Source organism: Phoca vitulina, unplaced genomic scaffold, assembly GCF_004348235.1.
Source record: "Phoca vitulina isolate PV1807 unplaced genomic scaffold, GSC_HSeal_1.0 scaffold15, whole genome shotgun sequence".
NCBI classification, from domain to species: domain Eukaryota; kingdom Metazoa; phylum Chordata; class Mammalia; order Carnivora; family Phocidae; genus Phoca; species Phoca vitulina.
The window spans coordinates 823,418-849,742 of NW_022589718.1; the positions used below are offsets into that span (position 1 = coordinate 823,418).

At 41.5% G+C, this 26,325-nt stretch overlaps 1 protein-coding gene across 2 annotated transcripts in view; it reads right to left on the reverse strand.

The window, feature by feature from the left end:
• Positions 1-24,202, reverse strand: part of PSD3 (pleckstrin and Sec7 domain containing 3) — a 602,311-nt gene extending 578,109 nt beyond the window's left edge. For both annotated transcript variants that reach the window (XM_032413272.1, XM_032413271.1), the window contains exon 1: positions 23,423-24,202. In XM_032413272.1, coding sequence (XP_032269163.1) covers positions 23,423-24,187 — 765 coding nt within the window. In that variant the 5' untranslated portion in view covers positions 24,188-24,202. The remainder of the gene's footprint in view (positions 1-23,422) is intronic.
• Between the last annotated feature and the right edge of the window lie 2,123 nt (positions 24,203-26,325).

Below are 26,325 nucleotides of genomic sequence, written 5' to 3' on the forward strand. Positions count from 1 at the left end.
CAGAAATAGACCCACACAAATATGACTATTTCATTTTTAACAATAATGCAAAAGCAACTCAATGGAGAAAGTATAGCCCTTTCAATAAATGATGTTGGAACAACAGGTTATCTTTGTATAAAAAAAAGTATACCTCAATTTAAATCTCATACACAAAAATTAACTAAAAATGGGTAATAAGCTTTAATCTAAAACCTACACCATAAAACTTCTAGAAGAAAACAACTGAAAAAAATCTCATGATCTAGGATTAAATGAAGAGCTTTTAGACATGATATTCCATTAGCATGATCTATAAAAGAAAAGATATGATAAATTTTAGTCCATCAAAATTAAAAACTTTTGTTTAGTGAGACACTGTTAAGAAAATGAAAAGATAAGCTACAGACTGATAAAATATTTACAAGCCACATATCAGACAAAGGACATATCTAGACTATATAAAGAACATTCAAAACTCAAAAGAGAAAGAAAAGAAAGAAAAAAATTCACTTAATAAATGGTTTAAGGGAAAAAATGGGCAAAGGACTTGAACAATCACCTCACTGAAGAAATTATAAGGATAGGCATTAGGGAAGTGCAAGCTAAAACCATGAGGAGATACTACTACACCCATATTAGAATGGAACAAACACAAAACAGAAGAAATACCAAACCCTGGCAAAAGGAAAAATGGGATCTCTCCTACATTGCTGGTGGGAATGCAAAATGGTAGAACCATTCTAGGAAAACAGCTTGGCAGTTTTTTTTTTAAATAAAGTTCAACCATATGACCTAGAAATCTCTCCCCTGTGTATTTTCCCTAGAGAAATGAAAACTAATGTTCACAAAAGACCTGTACATGAATGTTTATAGCAGCTCTATTCATAATCACTAAAACTTGGAAACAGCTCAATGTCTTTGAAAGGGTAAATGGATGAACAAACTGTGGACAAATTCCCATGCAATGGAATGCTCAGCATCATAAAGGAACAGCTATTGATACATGCAATAATTAATAACTTGGTTGAACCTCAAAACCCTTGAGTCTCAAAAAATTATATACTTGTGGTTCCATTTTATGACATTTTTGAAAAGACGAAACTATTGTATTAAAGAACAGATCCATGATTTCCAGGGATTATGGGTGAGGGGGAGGTATAACTCTAAAGGAATAGCACAAGTGAGTTTTTTGGGGTGATGTAGCCATTATATTTCCAGATTATAGTGGTGGTTGGTTGCACAAACTTACACGTGTATGTATTATCTATGTATATATATGTGTGTTAAAACTCATAGAACTGCGTACACATGCACACATACATATGCACATACACAAAAGTTAATTTTTCTTTATGATACTTTTTTAAGTGTTGTCTACTCTACCAGCTAGGCCCAACCAAAATAATGCTGGTATCCCTTCTTTCTCCCTGAATTGGAGTAACTAAGCACATTGTACAGAAGTCCTCTGAAGTTCAGCGATGTTTCTGGAAACTAAGGACTGGTGCCAGCTGCTTATCTGGATATTTTTGATGGCAAGAGGCTCAGCAGTATCTAGGCCAGTAGAATGAGAGGGGACCATAGCATGGAGCACACCAAGGAAAGAGAAAGTGAGGATATTGCCATTCCAGTTCTCAGTGACTTTGGGTATCAAGGCAAGACCCCTGCTGGTTTCTGTGACCCAAATGAGATTAAGTGAAGGAGGGAAGCCAATAGCTTGCCTTTGTGATCACTATGCAAAGCAGAGTTGTCCAGCCTGAAGGGACACAGCATGTACTGTTGGCAAGAGCTACAGGAAAGTGTGACTATCCTCCAGTGATCTGGTTGAGGTTGATTACATTTTGGAGCTGAATGCTGCCCATGCAAATTCTGAATGCCACCTACACTGCAATCCCCATTTTAGCAGAGACCATGAAAAACAGAATGATCAAGGTCTAAGTCATGGGCACTTCCCTCCACCCAGATAGACCCAGCTGTCGCTGAGTCTGCAACATCATGCCAGGAACCAGACTAGGGAACGGCACCACAGCAGGGGTCAACAAAGAGTGACCACACCCATGTTTCTAGAGTCTGTAGACTACCTTCACTCTCATAGGAAGATGGTTGCCCTACCCTCCAGCTCTTGTGCTGCTTCTGCAGAGGGTGCAGCTCAAAGGGAAAACGTGGGAAAATTATGAGAAGGACGAGGAATATGGGGCATGCCAAACTCTGCAACTCAATCTTCCCAACAGTAGCAGTAGCAGCTGCTCTTGAACAAAAAACTAGCCTCAACAGGAGGGTGAGAGATTTAAGCTTTTCGAAAAGTCTGAGATTTAAAACAGTATCAGATTACACTGGGATATTTTATTTGATGAGATCAAATAGATTCCTCTTTCTCCTCCCTCAGTACCTAAGCGAGGAAATTATGAGAGCAAGTTTGTTATCAGTTATTCAAAAAATTAAAAATTTTTTATGTTTGTAGAATGTTGAGTTGAGACCTTTAATCACTCCCACAACAAAAAGATGAAATGGATAACATTATGGAGACAACAAAAGGAGAGAGATAGGAAAGAAATAATTCATAGAAATGTCAAGGCTTTTCTTTCTCTTGGATCATTTTCTTTTTTTCCAGCCTGCCAGACTCCTCTTCAGCTCTGTATAGACCAGGGTACCGCCCCAGGCTGCCTTCTGTCTCCTATAACCATGGGAAATTCTAGTGTTGTGCTGTGCCTAGCGCTGCATTCCAAGCAACTGCATTGAGAACCAAAGGATTAGCAAGTCTGCCTGGGCTTCAGTCAAATCTGTGCTTGAGATGAGTGCTGTTGACCACAGGCAGCCCTAAATGTCACTGACCTTTCAAATGATAGCAACTATTTTATATTATGATGTTTGGAGGGCCCTAACTCCCTGAAATGTCAAGTTTTGTTGAGCTGGGGTTTGTTTTCCTCCTTATTTGTGAATAATGTCAGCTGAAGGAAGTGAATACATTTTGAAGCTTGAAGATTTAAGGAGTCTGTGGTTTCAGATGACTAGAGGAAAGTTTAAAAAAAAAAACACTTTAAAATTTAATTGAGTTTCTAAGAAGCAGCTTTAGAAATATCTATATAGAAATTTTGCTATCAATACCTCTTATTTATCAATACATATATATCTGTAGCTTCACTTATAGGATATTGGTTTCCTTATATCTATAGTCACAGAGATTTGCAGATCTTAAACATAGCTCAACACTAACATTAATATATGTCAATAAATCTTGTTAGTGTGAAATATGCCTCCCTGATGAAGCCAAATTGATCATCATTTCATTGTTATGCCTATTTTTTATTGATAGGATGAAATTCTTCTTTATGATTTCCTCAGTTATAAAGTTAACTAGAGGAGGAAAGAAGGAAATGAAAGATGATAAATGGAAGCAGCCATTCATGCAAGGGCATGAAGCTTAAGAAAAGCAAGTGGCTTAGAAGGTGCCTGTCCCCAGTTATCTAGATACCTTCTTGGGCAAGGTAACAATAGCCCCTTGTTGAAGGCTCCTGGCTTCTACCTACCCTGACTGGCCCTTTCTTTGTCCTCTTTCAATCAGCCACAAAACACAGTAGGGCACATTCATTAGCCGGGCTTTCCTTTATAGCCTTGGCACAATTTGCGGGCATCAGCCAGGTGCCAGCCTCCACTGGTGGCATCTGATCATGCCTCATTTGTCTTCATCCCTCCCCATTTTCCTATGCCAGCTTAGAATTTCTTAAAAAAAATAAGTGAAATCACAGTTGACAGTCCTTATAAATGCCCCCCCCCCACACACACAACCACACCACACTTATAAAACAAACAAGCAAAAGAGATAAAGTAATTTAGTTGGCCAAGGTCCTTATAGTTAGAGAATATTTTGGAAAATTAAAAAAGGACATAGTTAATAATCTAATCATTGGTGACAAGACAAAATTAACAAAATGACTCAACCAACAAGCATGTTAGTTTGCGAACACTGTGCTTGAATCAGGAATAGACAGGTACTACTATTTTGCTTGTTTGCTAGTAAATTTGTTAAATTATACATTTAAAAACATCAAGGCCTACCCCACTTAGAATGTTCTCCTTCTTCTTAGCCTTTATTTTAAACTCCTCTTCCTTCCAGGCCATGTTCCATCTCCTCAAACTTGCTGACAACTTCCGCCTCCCCATCCTGGGTGAAATTTGCCACATCCTGATATAACTTATATTTGAAAATCGATCTTTTCAAAGTCATATCTATGTGATTTGTCTGTTTTGCCCCAAATGCAAAAGAAAAGAAAATTCAGAACCATTCAACATTAGTCAAGAAAAAAGTCTATTATCCCTGCAAAATAAAGGTGATAATAGGTATTCAGCAAAAAAAAAAAAAACTACGAAATTAATTATAAGGCATGTGTGAGACAGCAAGACTTGAAAATTTCAGAATTAGCTTAAACAGCCAGAGAAACATAGCACTAGTTCCTACCTGGCAGTCTATTTAAACTTCGCTAAAATCAGAGTTAACCAGTCTATTGACTCTGGAAGGTGATCTTATTTTTTTTGTAGATAAAACACTGTAGTTTCTGAATATGTAAAAAGTCAAGTCTTTATTAACCTGAATATTTTCTAAATTGGAAATTCTAGTTACCTGATTTTAATTGTAGCTTAACAAGGGTTAACCAGGAAATATTTTAATTTTAATCATCATTGTTAAAAATAATTTTTGAAAAAATGAAGGCATAATTTTCTATAAGAGTACTGAATACCAAATGTAATGTCACCTTTTTTTGGATTATTTGTGACACTAGGATGGTTAAATCTTGGTTTTAAATGATTTCAGTTTCTTGAGCACCTGTCAAGTGCCTGAGTGGCTCTCTGCTTTACTTATGCAATCCCTTTTGACTCTTCTTACATTACAGCAAGACAGTATTATTATCTCTTTTGTGCAGATGAATGAATCGAGCTATCAAGAAAATAAATAACTTGCCTGGAGACTAATAACAAGTTTAACAAGGACTCTCAGCTAGGTCCATCTGATTTCCAAGTTCAGCCTTTAATCCCAGGTGTAGCAGAATTGGAATGCACAGAATCCTGGCCTGAGGTGCACATTCAGCATGACATGCTTTAGTGTTAAAATATATGAGTTGGGGTTTTGTTTTTTTTTTAATACCTTATTATCTGGCAATTTCCCTTAAGCCTTGGATACAATACAAAAAGAAATTCAAGTTAATTGTGAAGTCCAGGTAGCTGAATTCTAGTTAATTAAGCTTTAGTAGCATGTGATTCCTAATAATTAAAGACGCTTTTGGTATGCACCTAGATAAAGTAATATTGGACACGCTTAAATTGCTTCTTTTGAAGTTAAGGTAGAAACATTCTAATAATACCGAAGAATCTAAATGCTGCCCAGCACATTCATCTCCTAAATGTTATGTCATAAGAAATGTTCAAGTTAAACTTTTTAGAGCTATGCTTAAAATGTCAGAAATAAAACTCCTCCCTACTACCATTGTAATATTTCCTTATTACTCCCACTTCTTCCCTAAATAGTAATAATTCCAAGTATTGAGAAAAAGAACCTGCTAGAATCAATGCCTTTGTGACTTTAGCTAGAATTATTCTATTATTAAAACAGTCAACCTCTACTGTTATTGCCATCTGATAGATACCAGGTGGAATTTCATTAAGATCCACTATAGAGTTTTATTACTCAAGGCTTATTAGAAAATTACATTATGCCTTCTATCTTACTTATGAGAAAACTTTAGAGAAACTCTACTTCTCACAAAACCTAATACCTCTGGCTGCATATAAACCATTCCATCTCCTTCTTTCTTGAATTCTAAAGCAGCTTGTTTTTCTTTCACAAACACATTATTATCTTAAGGAACAGAGGAACAATGAGAAACTCCCTCTCAAGTTCACACATAACCATTTGATGCTTTCTTCCAGTGCAATTTCACAAGTCCATCAAGTCCTGCAGGATCTGACCCAGCCTTTGTCTCTAGGCTTGTCCAGCTTCTCTTCTACCCCAGAATCAGTAAAGAATGTGGTGTACAACTACCCGCATCATATCCAGGTGTTAGCTGGGAGGCTTGGCCATGTTTTTTTACCTCTTGTGCTTTGTTTTTTTTTTCTGTAAGTAGAAATAATAATAGACCCTACCCAATGGGGCTCTTGTGAAGATTAAATGAAATAATTAAATGAAATAATGCACATAACGTGACTACATATGATAAATACTCAATAACGTTAGCTGTTATTACATTAACAATTAATAATTAATAAAATTAATATTAATATTAATTAAAATTATATATAATAATTATTAATAATATAACACACAAGTATAATTATTATATATATAATTAATATTAATATTAATATTATTAACCTGAATAGTTACTTCTGGCAGGAAGCTATTCTTACCCACTCAAACCAGGCTGGGTGCCCCCATTTCTACAGCATCTTGACCTTCCTTGTAACACTCATCATACTTTTAATTACTTATTCAAAGTCTGTCTTCTCAGCTAGATTATGTATACTTCAAGAACAAGTCTGGGGTTTATTATTATTATTATTTATATCCCTAATGTCTAGCACAGAGACTGTAAAGGAGTATTTGTTGAATGAGTGAAAGTTAATGCTAAACCTATAAGACTGATGCGTTCTTTGGGTAGACATTCAATTATCTCAATTATTATTTTAAAAGATTGGTCAATTTGAAGGTATTATTGAGAGAAATTGGTATCAAGCTACATCTTAGTTTGTGATATGATGCAGGGGAAAACATAGTAACAGTAGTGACCCGACTTGATAGTGCTTTATAGTATGTTCATATCTATTATTCCATATCAGAGGCTCACAGAATATTAGAGATGGAAGACATTCCAGAGTCATTGCATCCAAATCTTCACTTGAGAGATAAGGAAACTGAAAACCATCATTGCACCAAGAGTCACTGCATTCTTCAAAACACCTCCCACAGAAAGGGCATCAGAAAAGTCCGTGGACTCTAACCAGTGCGTTCAATGAGCTTACAAGTCTGAATCATAACTTTCGTGAGCATCACTCAAATAGCTTGTGAAAGGACAGGAAATCCCACACAAATGGGCAGCCAGAAAGAGAAGATGGAAGTACAATTTGGTGGTCCAGACACAGTCTTTCCTGGTGTGTCTTGAGCCTGCAGCAAGGGGTGACCCTCAAGTCTCAGGGTGAAGTGAAGCATGGCAAGCTAGGCAAAGCAGGTAGGAATTGCTCTGGAGAGACCCACAGCAGTCACCTATGTGTGGCTCATTTCTCCCTTTGAGGCAACTGGGTGACACTGGGTTTATCAAATGCAGCCCTTTGTACTGTTTGCTGGCCAGCTTGGAGAAATTCTTCTGGCATCTGTCTATGCATTCTGTCTTTTCTGCCAACTGCTGGGATCTCCCTTTAGCTTTCAACATGATCATCTGGGGTCTGAAGGAAAATCCCTCCATTAGTTAGGCACATGGGAAATGCTTTCTGATAATGACGTGGAAAACAATGATCTTCCACATGCCCAAAAGTTCACTCAAGTCCAGCTGACTGGCTAGTCCTCTGATTTTGGCTCCTCTGCAGCCTGCATATGAAGCTGTAGGGGCCAAGGGTAGGCCACCCAAAATGTACCATTCTGGCATATTGGTTATTTTATTTAATTTATTTATTTTTATTTTTTTAAGATTATTTATTTGAGAGGGAGAGAGAGAACGAGCACAAGTACAAGAGCAGGGAGAGGAAGAAGCAGACTCCCCACTGAGCAGGGAGCCCCACACAGGACTCGATCCCAGGACCCTGAGATCATGACCTGAAGCTGAAGGCAGAAGCTTAACCAACTGAGCCACCCAGGCTCCCCTAGCCCACAGTTTTGATGGGGATTGTTCACACACCCTGAGTTAATGCCAAGCTAACATAGGGCAAGTTGTTTTAAATTGTCTAACCTCTGCAGAAAAATAGTTACCCAGCATCATAATTATTTACTTTCAGCAGCTTGAATGCAAGTGTCATTAAATCTTTACAACAATTCTAGTGAATGCCATTCATTTTCATCAGTATTTCCAAAGAATTACACAAGGGAGCTTTTCAATTTAATATGAACAATAAATCTTATACATGTTGTGGGATCTTTTGGCCTATAAAAACTGACTGAAGCAGTTTCCACAAGGGCTTAGCTTGCTTGAAATTACTTAGGAACCAAGCTTTATTCTTCGTATGGGGGAAGGGGAAGGAAGGGAATAGGAGAATGGGAAGAAGGGCCACCCAGTAGCCAGTCTCCCAGAGTCCACAGAAGTGATAGAGGCTATATTTATGCAGAATTCAACAAGTTATGCACCCATTATGTGCAGGCCCATGCAGATGTGGATCCCAACTTCCAGTAAAGGAGATAAAGTTTGTATAGAAATACTGTAATATTAGGCAAAACTATGTAATAGGGTCACCTGTGATTATGATAATACCTATAATTTAGTAGGAACTTTACTACGTGCTAGAACTGTGCAAGTGCTTGACATCCTCTATAAAAAGGATGCTCACAACAATGGAGGGGTACAAAGAAAGTGTGGCTCAGAGAAGTTAAGTAATTTGTCCAAGATCACTTAGCTAGCTAGTGCAGCAAGTTGACTCCAAACAAGGACAGGTTGACAAGTCCATCTCCAGACAAGGGTTGTTAGATAAAATACAGGACACCAGTAAGTTTGAATTTCAGATAAACAACAAATAATTACACTGAAAAGTAAAAGTATGTCTCAAATATTGCTATTTTTATTTGCTAAATCTGGCAACCCTACTCCAAATCTCAACCTATAAGATAAGATCCTATTTTTAGGTGGTAGGGAATTCAGGACTAGAAGGGATTCCCTCTAGTTAGGAGTATCACAAAATAGCTTATTGCCTGTATGTGATATTATGATTCATAATAAGAAATATGTATTTGGTCTTTGTCTCATTCCGGCCTTAGAGCTCCTAAAACCCTTGGAATGTCCTAAGTGATGAGGGCCAGGAAGATGTCTCTTGTCATGTTAATGACGAAACTTTTGGAAGGGGAGAGGGACAGGAGACTGAATTCAATTACCAATGGTTGATGATATAATCAATCATACCTGTGCGATTAAGCCACCATCAAACCAGAAAAGGTAGGGTCAGAAAGCCTTTGGGTGGGCAAACACTGGAGATTTGGGGAGAGCGGCACACCTGCCCAGTGAGGGGATGGAAGCTCCGTGCCATTTCCCCAGAGCTCACCCTATGATCTCTTCCATCTGGCTCTCCCTGAGTTACATCCTTTTATAATAAACTGGTGATCTAGCAAGTAAACCGTCTCTCCGAGTTCTGTGAGCTGCTCTAGCAAATTAACTGAACTCAAGGAGTGATTTAGGAAAGCTCCAATCTAGAGCCAGTAGGTCAGAAGCAAAGGTGACAGTCTGGTCTGGAATCTAAAATGGGAGAGGAGAGGTGCAGTTTTGTAGTACTAAACACTCAACCTGTGGAATTGGACGCGATCTCCATGTCGGTAGTGTCAGAATTGAGTTGAATTGTAGGGCACCCAGCTGGTGTAGAATTGCTTGGTGGTGTGGGTAAAAGCTCCACACATTGGAATTTGGAGCAGATGTAGATCATAGTTCTGGGCACTCCCACCCTATTTCAGATGCATCATGATGCTACAAGAAGCAAAAGACTTAGACAAAATTGTCAATTTTGTAAATTCAAAATTTCTGTACATTTAAAATTTTAAAATGTAAATAATATTTGTTTTTAATATTAGTTTTTAGTGTGATATGCCTAGCAATGTTTAAACCTTTTCCCCTGAACCCAATCATCATTGCAATTAATACTATCATCTTAATACATCATGTAAGCTTTAGAACACAAATTAAAATTTTTATTTATTTATTTTATTTTATTTTTTAAAACAGATTTTATTTATTTGACAGAGACATAGAGAGCACAGACAGGCAGAGCGGCAGGCAGAGGGAGAGGGAGAAGCAGGCTCTCCACTCAGCAGGGAGCCCAACGCAGGGCTCCATCCCAGATCATGACCTGAGCAGAAGGCAGCTGCTCAACAGACTGAGCCACCCAGGTACCCCACAAAATAAAAATTTTAAAAGATGAGTTATAAAAACATAAAAAACTATCTTTTTCTTTCTGTGCCAAATAAATTGTCTTGTGCACCCCACTTTGCACATCATCGCCCACTTTGGACACATCCTTGTCCTGGGCAAGACTTGAAGATAACTAATATTTATTGAAAGCCTATGTGCAGTTTTTCTCACTTGGTCCTTGCATCAGTTCTAGAGTTCCTATTTCAAGTCCCTCCGTAACCAGCAGAACTGAGACTTGCAGAGCCCATGCTCCTTTCCGCCAAGCTGCCTTTCGGGGAGAGTGCTCAGGGAGGGGCTGGGGCGGAGGCAGCTACAACAGCTGCTGGAAGCTGGGGTGAGGCTCTCCCCACTTTACTGAAGAAACTACGGGTAATGTTTGCCAATTGTCACATAGATAATATGCTTGTGTTGGAATTTGAACCTTGGTCCTAGGATCTGTGCTTTTTCCTGCTTTGCTATCCTGTTTAAGATGCCTCTGAACTGGAACCCAAGTGTAAATAAAGGTTGGTTTCCCCTCCTAAAAATTAAAAAAAAAAAAAAAAAAGAGGATCCTGGAACTACTGGAACTAACCAAGCAACCTGAATCTTGAATCCCAGATATTGAGTCCAGAGAACCAGCCTAGTATATCAATACATTTTTGTAAAATTCAAATTTTGTTTAACTCTTTCCTTTTTACTTAGGCTAGGCAGACCCAGACTTAGTGTTTTGTTTTTAGAATGTGGTCTAATAATTAAAAACCTCTCCAAATCATCTTAAGTGGCAGAATAATTTCTTAACATGAATTTGTGAATTTTCTCTTGATTTTTTTTTTCAGCACCCGTCCCTTTAAGCGAAGCCCTTTGCTGTACCTTGGGGAGGTTTATATGTCAAGGCACAGTGTCCCTCAGGACATTTCCCTTCTGTTAGAAGACACTAAAGATGCTAAAACAAGTGTCTGAGAGAGGAGGGTGTTGGCCTGAGCCTGGCCAGGGGTACAATGAGAATCCTGATTAATCCTGGGGGGCTACTCAGAGGCAGCGCCCTCTGGGAAGTTTTAAGCAGGAGAGAGCAGAAATTAAAGGAAGGGTGGGTGTGTTTATGAAATGACTTGCCCTTAGTCAGGATTTTACAGGCTTTCATATTTCTATCTCCCACTTCCCAGCCTTGTTTTAGGATCTGAGGCAAATTACTTCACGCTTCCAACTACAGAGAGCTCTCTTTTGTTTTCCTGAAGTTTTCTGAGCCTCAGTGCATTTCCTTTTCTCCAGGTCCCTCAGTTCTGGACTGCAGTAGATGATGACTTGATGGAGAACTCTCATACTAGGTGCATGTAACACAAAAGTTATGATTAGACAAAGAAAGTAACAGCCTTTGTCTTTATACTTGGAGATGGAAGCTGGTAAGGAAAGGAATCATTATTCAGACCTACAGGTAAAGGGAGACCTCTTCTTCTTCTCCCCTGCTCCCGACTTGTCTACTTCCTATGTGTTACTTTTCCAGACGCACAGACGGAGTCCAGACCCCAGGCCCTGGGGCACAGAAGCAATGGAGCTGCCAGACCTGAAGGCCAGAGCCTAGAATGAGAGGCAGTTTGGCAAAGGTTAGGGTGGATGGGGTACTGGTGATGGAAGTTGGAGTTGGTGATCGAAGTTGGATGGAAGTTGGAGTTCCCCAGCATCTGCATACTCTGTGCCAGGCATGGGCCAAGTGCCTTACAAATTAGAACTTAATTCTTTTTTTCTATCTGGTAGGAACTCACCTCACTTCTACTTTACAGATGAGGAAACTGAGGTACAGAAAGATTAAGTAACTCACCCAAGGCTACCCAGCTAGGAAGGTGCAGGCAGAGCTGAGACTCACACCTGGAGTCTGGCTCTGGGGTCTGTGCTCTCCAACATGGTGCTGTGCTGACCATGTGCTGAAGGAACAAGTAAATGCAAGAATTCATGAATGCTTTCGTACCATGGAAATTTCTCGACCCTTGGCCCAATTTTAGTGGACAGGGAACCCTGAGAATATCCAAGACTGAATTTATTGCTAGTCCAGGAAGATGGGGGTATGGAGCAAGATTTTAATGCGATTTTATGAAAAATAATGAAATGGCTCTTTCTCTGAACATGGTGATGGCTTTTGATACCTGCTATAGTTATAGTTCATGAATAACTTATCTTCTTCTTTTTCCTACTCTTAACAGTAGGAACCAAATTTTTCATAAGGCCAAGTCTGTTGCATGTTCAGGATAGGCTAGGCAAGCATGCAAATGGAGGGGTATTAACGCTATGAATTCTTTGGCCTGTCTTCATGATTAAGAGGCCTAAGAGATCTCAAAATCATTTTGTCTGGGAAGAAAGATGCAGAAAAGCCAAGGTATACATTACTGTTGTGAACTGACATATTGTTATAGTGTCACAAAGTTCTAAACCTCATTTTTGTTCAGAGGCCACATTCTGCTCACTCCCAACCTGGATCACTTGCTTTGATTTGCTGTCCAAGTGACAGAATCCTTCACGTGCTATCGGCAAGATTTAGTCCTTGCAAAAGGAGCCACATTCAAAGAGGCATCCCAAGCCCAACCTCCCCTTCCCCACCTCCTTGCACACTCTGACCAGGAAATAGATTCAGATTCACTGACTTTGATCAAGCTTACAGGACCCATTCCTGCGTGTCTGCCGTCTCTTAGCAACGCCTTGCAAAGTGGCCTTAATCAGTTGCCATCACTGCCTGCCACCTGGGAAGGGAAATCTTCCAGGGTGAGGAGAAATATTCTCCATCCCAGGGGATGCTACTACCTTTCTCTATTGCACAAACATGGCAGTCTATGTCCAGATTTTCTGGTCCTGACTCCAAATTCTCCAGTGTCGCATTAAATGATGCATATTTTTATGCTGAAATATGTGCTTCTTTTCATGGCATTTTTTAAATTCAGTAAATGCAGCCTATTATTTTAAATTTATTTTTTATATTTTGAATAAGAGGTATAAACTTACAACCCAGAAATCTTAGTTTTCAGTTAGGAAAACATTCACTCTATGTGTATATGATTATATTAGTTGTTATGTTCCTTACTAATGAATAAGAAAATTCACCTGTGAACTCAGGAGAAACTCCATACTCAAACCCTCTTTACATTCTATCCATCACCACGCTTTTCCTTCCTTCACTCAGAAAGGCCCTGAAGCCCATCTCCAGTATGGATCTTCCCCTGACTAAATGGAACAGAGATGGTGACTTTTCTCCTCAAACCATGATGAACAGATAGTAACTTGCACAACAACCTTCTTATTTGGCCATCATCAGAGTGCAGGCCTACACTGATTATTACCCAAAGTAGCAAGCCTTTGTCCTTACTCTGCTGATATTTCTTGTATATGTCTAAAGTGCCTCTTTGCATATATGTTTGTCTGCCTCAAACTTCAAGCTTATAGAAAGCATGAAAAGAACCTCCCACCTGTTTTATGTCTGCCCAAGGACCTACATAAACATTAAAAAAATTCTTTTAACAATGCTTGAAGTAACTTACAGTAGTCAACAGTATAATTCTTTCTAGTTGGATTTTTGTAATGCTTTTTCTTTTCCCAAAAGGCTCCAGAGGCTACAAACAAGACAACCCAATAAACGCACAGAAGGCAGCCAGCCATAAATGGTTCACAAACAGCAAAGAAGGGTGGAAGAGCAGTTTGGAGAGAACTGTAAGATAAAGTTCACTTACTAAAACAGATTGAGGATGAAAATGGAAAGAATATTGCCATTAGCTTTCTCAAATGGCATGAAAAGTAGGAATGATTATTTATGGTGAAAATACTAATTTAATAGGTTGTTCAGAGCATGGAGTAAAGCTGGTTCTTTAGTAGAATAGTTATCACTATTGAGGGGACATTATTCACGAGATTATTTGCAAAGTAGATTGCAAAAACTAGGTCAACAAGTTGAGCCAAACAGAAATATTACTGTAATTCCTTGGCCACAGGCCCACCCAAGAACTCCTTAAACATTGGTCTCAGCCACAAGAGAAATATATTATCATAAAAATACCACTATGCTAAATTTATGACCCCGAAGATAGTTTGAAATTCTTTGGATTGACTCCAACAGTGCCAACTACCCCTTGCTTGACAAGTCACCAGCCTGGAGGCCTCATAGTTTAGTGCCTTACAAATGTGAAGTGGAAGGACTAAAGGACATGAGGAAAAAGTGAAGGAATTAGTAAAAGAGGAGGTCACTTAGAGTGGCTATGCCATAGGCAATCTAGAGGTTATATTGATGGAGCACCTATTATGTGCAATACATTTTATAATAATAAAAAAAAAGAGAGAAAGTTTTTTTTTAATTTAAATCTTAAACATTGTTATCCTAAACAAAATCAAAATTTTCAAGGTTACAAATATTGTAAGGATCTGCTCAATTGTCTATCATTAGAATGGAGTTTCATTCAGGGAAACCTCAAATACTTGAGGAACTGGAGTATTCTCCCCCCTCCTTCATGAATTCATCATACCTCTATAGCTCAGAACTAGGGGCACCTGGGTGGCTCAGGCGGTTAAGCATCTGCCTTCGGCTCAGGTCATGATCCCAGGGTCCTGGGATCGAGCCCTACATCGGGCTCCCTGCTCAGCAGAGAGTCTGCTTCTCCCTTTCCCTCTCTTGCTCCCCCCGCTTGGACTCATTCTCTCTCAAATAAATAAATAAATAAATAAATAAAAGATAAAATCTATAGTTCAGAACTAAAGGACTTTGAGGAAAAAATGAGAGTTTCCTATCATCCAGAGGAAGTTAAATTGTGTGCCTCAAAGATTTTTCGATAAGATTAGGAAGTGGGAGGCAGGAACATTATTAAATCCTGTAATCTATAGAGTAATTGTAGGGAAGTTACTTCATCAATGCACCCACTCTTATCTTAATTTCTGAGTTCCTCTCCTGTTTAAAACTCTCCAAGATTTTCAAATGATAAAACATTGTAAGTGCTTGAATAATGTCCAGAAGCTTTTTGGCTCATAATCTGCTAAACCTGGTAATTGAAAGGTTAATACAAAATCACACATCTTGAAAATTGGAAGTTAAATTCCAAAAAGTTAAAATTGACTAAATATAACCACAGGAAATATGCACAACACAAAGGGCAGCCAAAAAAGCATTGCAGCTGCTGATTACTTCAGAATGAGGGAAAGGGAACCTCCAAAACATGCAGCCCTGAAATAGCCCAACAATGTGAACTGCATGGAACCTTCATTCCTTCTTGCGCCCACCTTTGTTTTCCATTGATATGTTTCAGTTCAAGGAATCTGTATAACCCAGTTCAAGGAATGTGGCTTATCTTTACGATTTTTGTTGTTCTTAATTCTTGAATACTGTGGGTCAGGAGTCCCAATGAGTTGCTGTAAAGTGGAAGAGATCACATGTAGAATCTGAGATGGTAATCTGCTTATTATAGAAGTCCACTTTCACTAAGGACTTAGATTTGTGTAAATCTTCTAGCATCCTATAGTCTCTGGAAAGTCTATGAAGAAGAAACATATATGAAAGAGAAAATTGACAATGTCATAACCAGTATCAGATTCTAGAAGCAAATCTATTCATAAACCGTATCAGGCAATAGCTTGTTTCTAATATATTGCTTAGTTAAGGTGTGCTTTTTTTAAAAAATCTCCCCAAAGGCTATAAAAACTGGCTTCCCTAAAATTTCAGAAGGCTCAGATAGGACATTTACACAAAGCGATCACTTTGTAAATTTAGTTGACAACTCCCTGAAAGTGTTTTTGGTCATTTATTGGGTTGGTTGTCCAAATTTGCTCCCCTCCTCTCCACATCCCATTAATTTCTAGAAACTGTCCCTTTCTAAGATATACATGTATATCACCATCTTTGGGCTCTCAGCAGACCTGATAGTATCATGTGAGCTGTACCCGTTCCCGCCCCCACCATAGTAAACTGGGGGGACACCCAGCCCACACTAGGCCAAGGAGCCTCTTCCTGGGAGATTGGGAAGCAGGCCTAAGGGTTCCAGTCTTAGTCTACATTGTCTCTAAAGAGAGGAGATGTAAACCTGGGACTTGTGGGTGGCCATACACGCCCTGTGGAAGAGAGAATAGAGGAAGTAGATGTGCAGAAAGAGAAAAAATGATTCAGAGAAGAGTACAGAGAACAGCAGGGACCAACAGAGAAAAGAGATACAGAGAGAGCCCTAAAAGCTCTGGAGCCCCCACTCCAGTTGGTCCTGAGGCCCATCCACATCGCCACATCCTAGGGTCCTGAGGCCCTAGGGTTCTATGAGACCCTACTCTTACACACATGTGTCCTTCTTCTAGTGAGTGCCCTGCATTTGGGATAAAGTATCCTTGAGGATTTCTATTATATACAACCAAGAATCCTAACTAAATCTACAAGTAGAAAACTTTTGTTCAAAGGCACAAACCTTCAGAGTTAAACGGAAGCAATCTGTTGGAACTAATTCAAACTAGCTAAGTGAGGAACAAGTCTCTTCACCATTCTAAGTCTTAATTTCTGATATGAATTGAATTCCAAATATTTCCTTTGCTGAATAACTGATTCAAGAGACTAAAAACACAGAGCAACCCCCTTCAGCATTTATTTCCTTTTTAATATGGGAGAATAACAAAACTCCTTTTTGTATAGTTATAAAAAACAGTCAACTTTAGTCTCTTTGTCCAAATGTCTCTAATACTTGACTAATGCTACTAACATTTTATAAAAACTATTAACACTTGGGGTAAAGTGTTTGTTTTTTTTCTAAAGATTTTATTTATTTATTTGACAGAGAGAGACAAAGCGAGAGAAGGAACACAAGCAGGGGGAGTGGGAGAGGGAGAAGCAGGCTTCCCGCTGAGCAGGGAGCCCGATGCGGGGCTCCATCCCAGGACCCTGGGATCATGACCTGAGCCGAAGGCAGCTGCTTAACAACTGAGCCACCCAGGCACCCGGTGTAAAGTGTTTTAAGATGTATTTAGTTCTGGGGCGCCTGGGTGGCTCAGTTTGTTGAGCATCTGACCCTTGGTTTTGGCTCAGGTCATGATCTCAGGGTCATGAGATGGAGCCTGGCATTGGGCTCTGCACTCAGCAGGGGGTCTGCCTCCTATTCTCTCTCTCCCTCTCTTTCTGGCCCTCCCCGGCTTGCACTCTCTCTCTAAAAATAAATAATCTTTTTTAAAAAAAGTATTTAGTTCTTGTTTATCCTCTGGATAGTGAAGAGACATCTAATTTCACCAATAAAGGAGTTTTCCAACTCATAGTAAATTCTAAATATGATGGACTTTTAGAGATTTGTCATCAAAAGCTGTAGTTTGGGTTGAATTTTAAAGTAGGCACAAATGGATTGGCAAGAACTTAGAATCATAGACTAGATGGGAGGAAAGCAGTCTAATCTTTTCACATTATAGACAAGGTGTTGACACCCAGAATGAAAAGACTTGTCCTTCCTTAGCTAACTTAAATCAAAGAGAGGGCCAGAGTCCCTATGTCCCAGCTCCCATTCCAATTGCTTTTCTGTGTGTCACAGGGACACCCAACCGTAACGTGGCCCGTGTGCTCTCTGCCCTCTTCCCGCCATCAAGATGCCGCCGCGCATGTAGTTCCGCGAGGGTAGCACTTGTACGGTGATCCACAGGACTTCTGTGTTTGAATGTGAAACGAAAGGGTAAGGAGAGAAAAAGAGCGAGAAAACGTTGTCATGGGAACACCAAGGCAAATCACAAGATAAAAAAGAATCGAAACCCATTCTGCTATCTCAGACTTCATTTATTCAAGTACTAAATCAAGACATCTGTGTCAAAACCAAGGCAGTATAAAATAGACTAAAGATAAGCTTTTCAATCCAATCAGTACTGTCTCCTAAGTACCAAAATCTTTTTTTTTTTTTTTTAAAGATTTTTTTATTTATTTACTTGAGAGAGAGAGAATGAGAGAGCAAGCACATGAGAGGGGGGAGGGTCAGAGGGAGAAGCAGACTCCCTGCCGAGCAGGGAGCCCGATGTGGGACTCGATCCAGGGACTCCAGGATCATGACCTGAGCCGAAGGCAGTCGCTTAACCAACTGAGCCACCCAGGCGCCCCTAAGTACCAAAATCTTTTAAAAGGGACAGCATTGCACATGTTATCTATATTGCTGTTAAAATTACTATATGGGCATTTGTGCAAGCTCTCTCTTTGTTCTAATTTTTTTTTTTTAATTCTAAATTGCTCACCAGGAAGGATTAATTTAAAGGTAGAATTATCTAGAATACCATTTTATGTGCAGAACAGTTTCTAAACTTATGACAGGCCAGAAAACAAACAGACTTGGGTAATTAAGTATCTACCCTAGATAAGATAAATGACCTTTGCCAGGGGCAGGTTAAGTATACCCTGGAGGGTCAGTATTCAACACCAGAAGGGAATTTAATTCACCTGGAATCTGGTCAGAGAAGGAAATATCAATCATTAGGGGACCGACAGCTGGGAATTCGGTCCCTAAAATTCCATGGTGAGATTTGTTTTATTGATCAAAAAAGGCACTGACTCTTTTTTTCCTTTTTTTTTTTTTAAGATTTTATTTATGTATTTGACAGAGACACAGTGAGAGAGGGAACACAAGCAGGGGGAGTGGGAGAGGGAGAAGCAGGCTTCCCAAGGAGCAGGGAGCCCCACGTGGGACTCGCAGGGTTCTGGGATTGTGACCTGAGCCGGAGGCAGATGCTTTACTGAGCCACCCAGGCGCCCCAAGGCACTGACTCTTCCATCTCACTGAAGGTTAATCAGCCTTTCAAAGGTTCATTCCTTCATTCATTCACTCATTCACCTAATTGTTGAGTGCCAGGCACTGTGCTACCGTATATAACCACCCTGGAGCCCACTGAGGTCCCAGATCTCCCAGAGAGAGGCACTAGGTATCTTCCTTGCAGTGAGGTCATTTGACAAAATCATTGATCTTTAGAGACAAGCTGATTTTTTTTTTTAAGATTTTATTTATTTATTTGACAGAGAAAGAGAGCATAAGTAGGCAGAGAGGCAGGCAGAAGGAGAAGGAGAAGCAGGCTCCCCGCTGAGCAGAGAGCCCAACGCGGCTCGATCCCAGGACCCTGGGATCATGACCTGAGCTGAAGGCAGATGCTTAACCAACTGAGCCACCCAGGTGCCCCCAAGCTGATTGTTTTAATACTTTCATTTCATCAAACAGTTCCATTCCCCTTCTGGACTCATGGATTCATACTTTATGTAGAGTGTCAGAACTGGAAAGACCTCAGAGAACAAATGTGATAACCTAGCTTTGTTCAGTGAGTTGTCAGGGGCCACTTAACTAGTTAGTTGCCAAAACCAGAGCTTCATTATCATCTCTTAAATTCCATGCCAGAGAACTTTAAATGAAAGCTTTCCATCAAAAATTTAATACACTTTGGGGTGCCTGGGTGGCTCAGTCGGTTAAGGGTCTGCCTTCAACTCAGGTCATGATCCCAGGGTCCAGGGATCGAGTCCCAAGTTGGGCTCCCTGCTCAGGGGGGAGCCTGCGTCTCCTTCTCCCTCTGCCCCTCCCCCCTGCTTGCGTGCTTGCTCTTGTGTGCTCTCTCTCTCTCTCTCAAATAAATAAATAAATAATCTTTAAAAAATGTAATGCCCTTTACAGACTCATATGTCACACATTGGTCTTATTTTAAGGGAAAACAATCCAAGACATAGAAAGGTAAAACTATTTTTTTTAGTCTGCTTGACAAGGCCTGCCTACAGGACGATAGACCTGCACTCCCTTCACGACCTTAAAAAAGAACTACCCTTCCCTGTCTCCCTCCCGCATAAACCTTCCATGGACTCCTTGTCTGCCTGCTCATTCTCCACCCTATCTTCTAAACCTGAACATTCCTGGAAGCTGGTGATAAAAACTCAAAAAGGTGATTGCTTTTGAGATGACAGGAAGAGAAAAAGGAAGACCAACAAAGAGAGGTAAAAATTCTGGGAAATACAAAGCTATAAGGTGAAAATTTTGTGGGGTTTATAAAAATGGTATTTGGGGAAGATTTTCTGTCATTTATTTACCAAAAGTCATTGTTATTTCAAAACATAAAATACATAAAATATGAAGACCTAGTTTTTAAAAAATTGGGAATTTCCCAAAATGATTATAGAGAAAGCTTTTTTCCCCTCTCTTGTGTTGTGTCTATTTTCTTTATCTTTGTATGGTCTTTGTATCTTTAGCCCCAAATTCAAGCCACACATCGACAGTTCCTCTCGTTCCCACAGAGAGGCAGCAGAACATGGGGTCCAAGAAATTGTTAAGTCAGGCTCTGGCCTCAGACCATGGAACATTTTCTGATTCACACTGACAGACTCACCACAGAAATGTTATAGCCCTCAGTTGGCATTGCCAGGAGCTGGAACTCGACGTCCTCCAAACCCAGGCCTTCACTGCTTCTAGAAAGCAGCGCCTCTTCATACAAGGCTAGTCACTAGACCTGAGGGTCCTTCTCCCATCCTTCTCACCAGAGAAAGTAGGAGAATAGTATCCCAGGTTCTAGGAAGTAGTGGATTGCCTTCCAAGGAAATCACCCTCTCAGAAGACACTCGGAGAAGGCTGAAAGAACTCTGGCTTCTGAGTGGATAACTAGAGTTCTGTCCTGAGCTGCCACGTCCTAGTCATAGAACCCAGCAAGTTGCTGACCATCCCTAAGCTTCTTGTCTCCTCATCCATGAAGGGGGGATGATAATAACGTATATCCTCATGGAATTTTTAGGTTTTAATAAGAGGAAATAGTGCATTGGAAGCCCTGTGTTGGTCACTGAGTGCTATAATTGTTTTTACTATAAATTAGGAACCAACTGATTTGATTTGATTTGCTGTGCTTATTCCCTATGCTAACTTGGAAGGATTTAAGTCAACAATTTTCACATTGGAGCCCATTTGTTTCAACTGTGAGAGGATAAATTTAGCCATCTGGAGCACTGCGAAGAAGAGAGTTTACAATTATGATCCAGATTTTTCTGCTTGGAAAGTTGATACAAGAGCCTCAATCCTATCATACACATGTAGTATATGTAGGCTTTGCTTCCATATAACCAGCATTTCACTTTAACAAATATAATCGATCACATTTTTCATGAGTACATCAAGTGAAAGTTTCCACTATGGGTAATCAGGGGCTTTCCATTCATAGGTGATAAGAAGATATTTCTAATCACCCTTCTGCCACTTTGCTGTGACTTATACAGCTACGAGAAGCATGAGAAGACTGGAGAATTCTCATACACTAATCTATCAAATCCAGACACTTTAATCTGCTCAGGACTGCACAGATGGAAAATCTATCTCTGTTAATTTCTCCTTTCTCTAACACAAAAGACCAGGCAGAGGTCACCTGGTTAATAATAGCCATAGGCATTTAAAGGACTTGGGGTCTGAGGGTGCTAATTTCCCAGCTCACCTTCCTGTGGTGGAGGAATCACAACATCTGACCAGCACACTCAAGGTTAATTTTTTTAGCCTGGCTTCATAACCACCTTGAGTCCCACCCTACATGGACCATGTATTCCCTGGTCCTGCCCAGATGTTCCACTGATTTGCCTCTCTTCTTCTCTCCTTTAAGACCGGGCTACTGAGAGTCCCTTTCACTGGACCAACACTTCCATATACAAATCTAAGTTTTTAGTCTGGAATCTTGCAATCCCTACTTTAGATGGGGGCAGATATCTGAGAACCCATTAGCAAAAGTGACTACATGAGGCAGACAAGGCAGAAATCTATCCACTTGGACCAATTCCCAAGGTGCCTCTCCCTAGAGAAATGGCAACAGTTCTGAGGCTTTGGCTTATATCTGGAAGACAGGAGGGGAGAGTAGGAAAAGATGGAGTTTTCAAGTTATCAGACCAGCATTAAAGTACATAAACAACTACTGTGTGATCCCACATAGAGAGATGGGGCTCTGACGCACGGGTATGTCATTCCTTTTAAATCCCTGTAGGAAATGAGTGATACAAGAACTAGGAAGGAATGTAAACTATTTCTTAAGGAAGCATGCTAGCATCTCTCTTCTTCCAGGAGTTCCCCTGAATAGAACTTGGGCTCATCCTTTCTTAACTGTGACTATACAGGCTCCCTGTGAAAAGGGGAAAGGGAAAGGAAGGATGGTGGGTAGAAGCATGTAGGAGACAGCCACAGAATCTAGATGAAGCCACATCACTTCCAAGCCCATGGAAGACCCATTTTCTGATGTTGTGAATTTCATCCATTTCTCCTGTGAGGTCCCTGAGAGTGCCCTCCATGTCAACCTTCCACATACCCCAACAAGAATCCCTGGTCTTCTATCTCATCCCAGCAGCGCCAAAACACACACACACACACACACACACACACACACACACACACACACTCTGCCTCACCCTCACTGCTGTCACCTGTATATGTGCAAAGTATAGCAAATTGTCCATGCTGTGAGGAAAGGGAAAATAAAAGCATAATTTTTTACTTTGTCCACCCATTTTGGGAACCATACACCTGAACTGGGTGGAGAGAGCACCAGCATGATGAGGAGGTGGAGTCAGAGTTGCAGAGAAAAAGATGTTAGTACCAAAGAGTCAGCATGGCCGTGATTAGAGATATAGCCCATAAGAGCTGGAAGGGACCCTGAGGATCACACAGAATTACCTAACCCTTCCCTTCCTGCTGGGAAATGGAGGCTGGGAGGCTGACACCCAGGGCTATATATCCTCTTGGGGCGGGGGAGGGTGATGGGAAGTAGATGTGGGCCTTAGAAGGTCAAGCATGTAAAGATGTGTCTGAGTTCCAAGCTGTACCCCAGTTCTGAAAACCTCCACAAAATTCACTGAAGCCTCCCCAAAGTTCCCACAGCCCATTCTGGAGAACAGGTTTTGTTTCTGCCCTTTTCTTTTTGGAAGGAAGATGATTTTGCCTAGTCACTTCTCAGTCCCCCTATCTGGAATTGGGGCTATGGGCCTCTATTCTTCAGGGTGGTTATGAGGATAAATGGGATATAAGAAGACATCTAGTATAAATGGCTGGCACAGCATAGGGCTCAATATAGGTCTATGTATCTCCTTTGTCCTTCCTCTTGTCTTCCCCTAAAAGTATGTACTTCCTCGCCTAAATTTTCTTCTCCTATCTTTGGCAGAAATCTTGGGAAACAGTTATTCACTCTCTCCTTCCAAACAAGATGTTGCTAATGGCGGAGAAGGTGGCAGAACACGGAGGAAAGATCCAGGCCCAGGCCCCAGGGGACTGTGGCTGGTGAGTACCCCTGTTATTGAGGTGCACCCCATCCACAGTGGAGGGGACACCCGAGTGTGAGGAACTGGGAACCCTAGTGGGCTTATCTGTCCCCACTCTCTAGTCCTCTTCTAGGGGAACAGCTGGAGTCTGGGGATTCAGCCACGCGCACTTTCTTACCTTGAGAGGCAGAGGGGCAGGCAGGGCCGGGCAGCTCTGGCTGGTCTGAATGCGCGGACAGTATCTGTAGAGCCTGGCTCTCCTAGCTCGCGCTGCGGTGCCGATGCCCGCTTCACAGCTCTTCGGGGGTGCCTGGCAGGTGGCAACATCTCTCCTCAGCGTAGCGCTTTCACCCCTGTCAGTGGTGTGAGCCAGGTTGGCCTGTGGAATTGAACATCCCAAGGCATCCCAAGACCGAGGGGCCGTGCTCCCCAGGTCCTGGGGGGCAGTGATGGCTGGCCAGTGCTCCCAGCCCATGGAGGGATTGCTGCTTTCATCACTCATTACGGGAGCTGGGCTAGGAAGGCTGCATGACAGGGGCTGCCGTCGTCCAAATTTCCTGGAGGCAGGGGCCAGGGAAGGCCTGTGACGTAGGGATCTGCAAACGCCACCCCTCCTTACATCCAGATCCTGGGGTGTTTCTTCTCTCTCCTCCTCCTTCAGAGCAGAGCAACTGAAAGCAGCTGGTTCCTCTGTCCCAGAGCCCCCCTTCTGCGGCAGGCGCGAGGGAGGAGCAGCTGAGCCCTGTGTGCGCCTGAGGTCCCGGCCTGCCAAGAAGCCAGTCCTGGGACTTGGGAAAATGTGTCCCTCCTCCGGGCCCCCTGGGGCTGCTGTCCAGGCTGCCTCGGCTGGAGACAGGGAGGGGAGAGCTCGGGCGGGGGGGGCCTGCAGCTGGATGAAGAGGAAGGAAGTTTTCATCTGCTGTTGCTCAGGCTGTTCAGCCATTTCCTCCAAGGGGGTAGGGCTGGCTCTTGCCAGGGTCGAGTTTCAGACCTCCGCGCCCAGGGATGCAAATGCCAGCAGCTGTGGCCAGACATGACTTGGCCCCATGGTTCCACCGACAGCCTGAGGAAGAAAACGACACACCTTCAGGGGGAGTCTTCAAGGAGCAGGGGTAATGCTGGCTGTGGGACTGGACTCAGCACTCACTTCATAGAATCATAAAAGCAGACAGACTGGTGGAGCACAATCTAGGAATGAGGTGGGAGGGGACAGTCAAGACTCCGTCGCTTTCACCTTGGTGCGTCTGATGGAATTCCTTTTTCTTAATTAAATGTCCCCTTCCCCATATTTGAAATGAAAACACAAAAGTTATTTGTCTCATTGTTTAATCCTGGATTCCGTATTAGCTACACCTCTTCTTTGGTGTCTGACTTGTGAGACACTGTGATTTATACATGAAGCCTCCAGGACACTTCAAAGTGTACTTTTGATCTCCCTTGCCTGCATTGATAATGCACTCTTGTAAACAACTTTAATATTTTAATGAATTTCCTCTTTAAATCCTGTGTTTATTTAGGAGTTCCCCAGGAGTCCCATAGTCCCACATCAAAATACTTGGCATCACACACACACAAATAAATAAAAATAATGAGATAAAGATGAAAAAGAGATAAGAGAAAAAAGAGAGAGAGACAGAAAGATAGGAAAAAGACAGAAAATAAGAAAAAGCATGCAGGTGACAAACCAGATGCAAGGGGCTTTTGTTTGTTTTAGAGAAATACTTCAGCCTCTTGTGAGAACTACAGCAATCCACCTGAAAATTCATTGAGTAATTCACTTTCAGAGTGTTACTAGAGGCTCAATACCTCTCACAGTGGAAAATAACATTCTGAGTCCTGTGGCCTTGTCCCTGAGGAGTGAAGAGAGTAGGAGGTGGGAAAGGACTTTTCTTTCTCAATGTGAACTTGACTGAAGGGGAACCAGGACGTTATGCTAGGAGACAAACTGAGCCCAGAGCCCAGAGCCCAGAAAGTAGGCTGCTCTGCAGCACATGAGCCTGAGCTGTCTCTCTCTCCCTGGCACCTGGCCGCTCCCTTCCGTTGGCAGCACCCCTGGAGTAAGGCAGGGCCATGGCCCTGGCTGACCACCGCTGGCCAGGGTGTCTTGGGACGTTCTCAGGAGGGGTGGCTGGGGCTCTCCATTTATTTTTATTTTTAAACATCTTCGCACAACCTTTACAACCAAGGTGATGGCGGCTCTGCCCACATTTCCAGACAGCTGACAAAGGACTCCGTGTACATCTACTGAGAAATGTGCCAGAGCTGTCTAGTGCAGGCATGGGACACTATAACTCCTTTACAACAAACACCATTACAGAGAAAACTTTGGCAAAACAGTACTATGTCCAAGTCTTAGACCCATCCATTGAAATAATGATATGTTGATCTGATCACACTGTGTTTGAACAAAAGTCCTGTGTGGGTGATGGCCGGTCCTCTTACGTGACTTACCCACTCTGCTATAAAAGTACTTTGCTCAGACACTAATCACTCCACAAATGCTAGTTTGTTCACTGAGTAACCGCTGAGAAGGCCAGGAGCCCTGTGTTCGTACAGAACAGGGATTTGGCTGAGAAGAAACCATCATTTTGTTTTAGCCTCTGTGGGTGCCAAGCATTACCCTAGGTGCTTTGCAAACCTTATGTGATCCAAGGCAGAACACAATCCCATGAGGAGGTGGCATCACCTTCATTTTGCAGTCGAGGAATGCATGGCTCAGGGAAGTGAAATGATTGCCGGCTGCCTCTTTCCCACAACCGCAGAAGGGCCAGGGTTTTAAAGAGCTATCAGATGAAAGCTCTCACTTCAACTCCAACCTCCAAATAAAATGATGTACAAAAGAACTCTGGTGGTAGTGATGGTGTGTTCAGGACACTTCTCTCTTCTAACTTTCTATTTGTAAGCCTACCACAGGAGTGACGGTGGCCAAATATTTCATTTCTAGGTTGTGCGGGCTTGGAATAGAAGAGTAAAGAAATGGTAGATGCCACTAAAGAGTCGACAGAAGGGCTGACAGCACTTACTTGGAGGACACACATAAGACATCTCCTTTGGACACTTTTAAGTATTTGGGGGCCACCT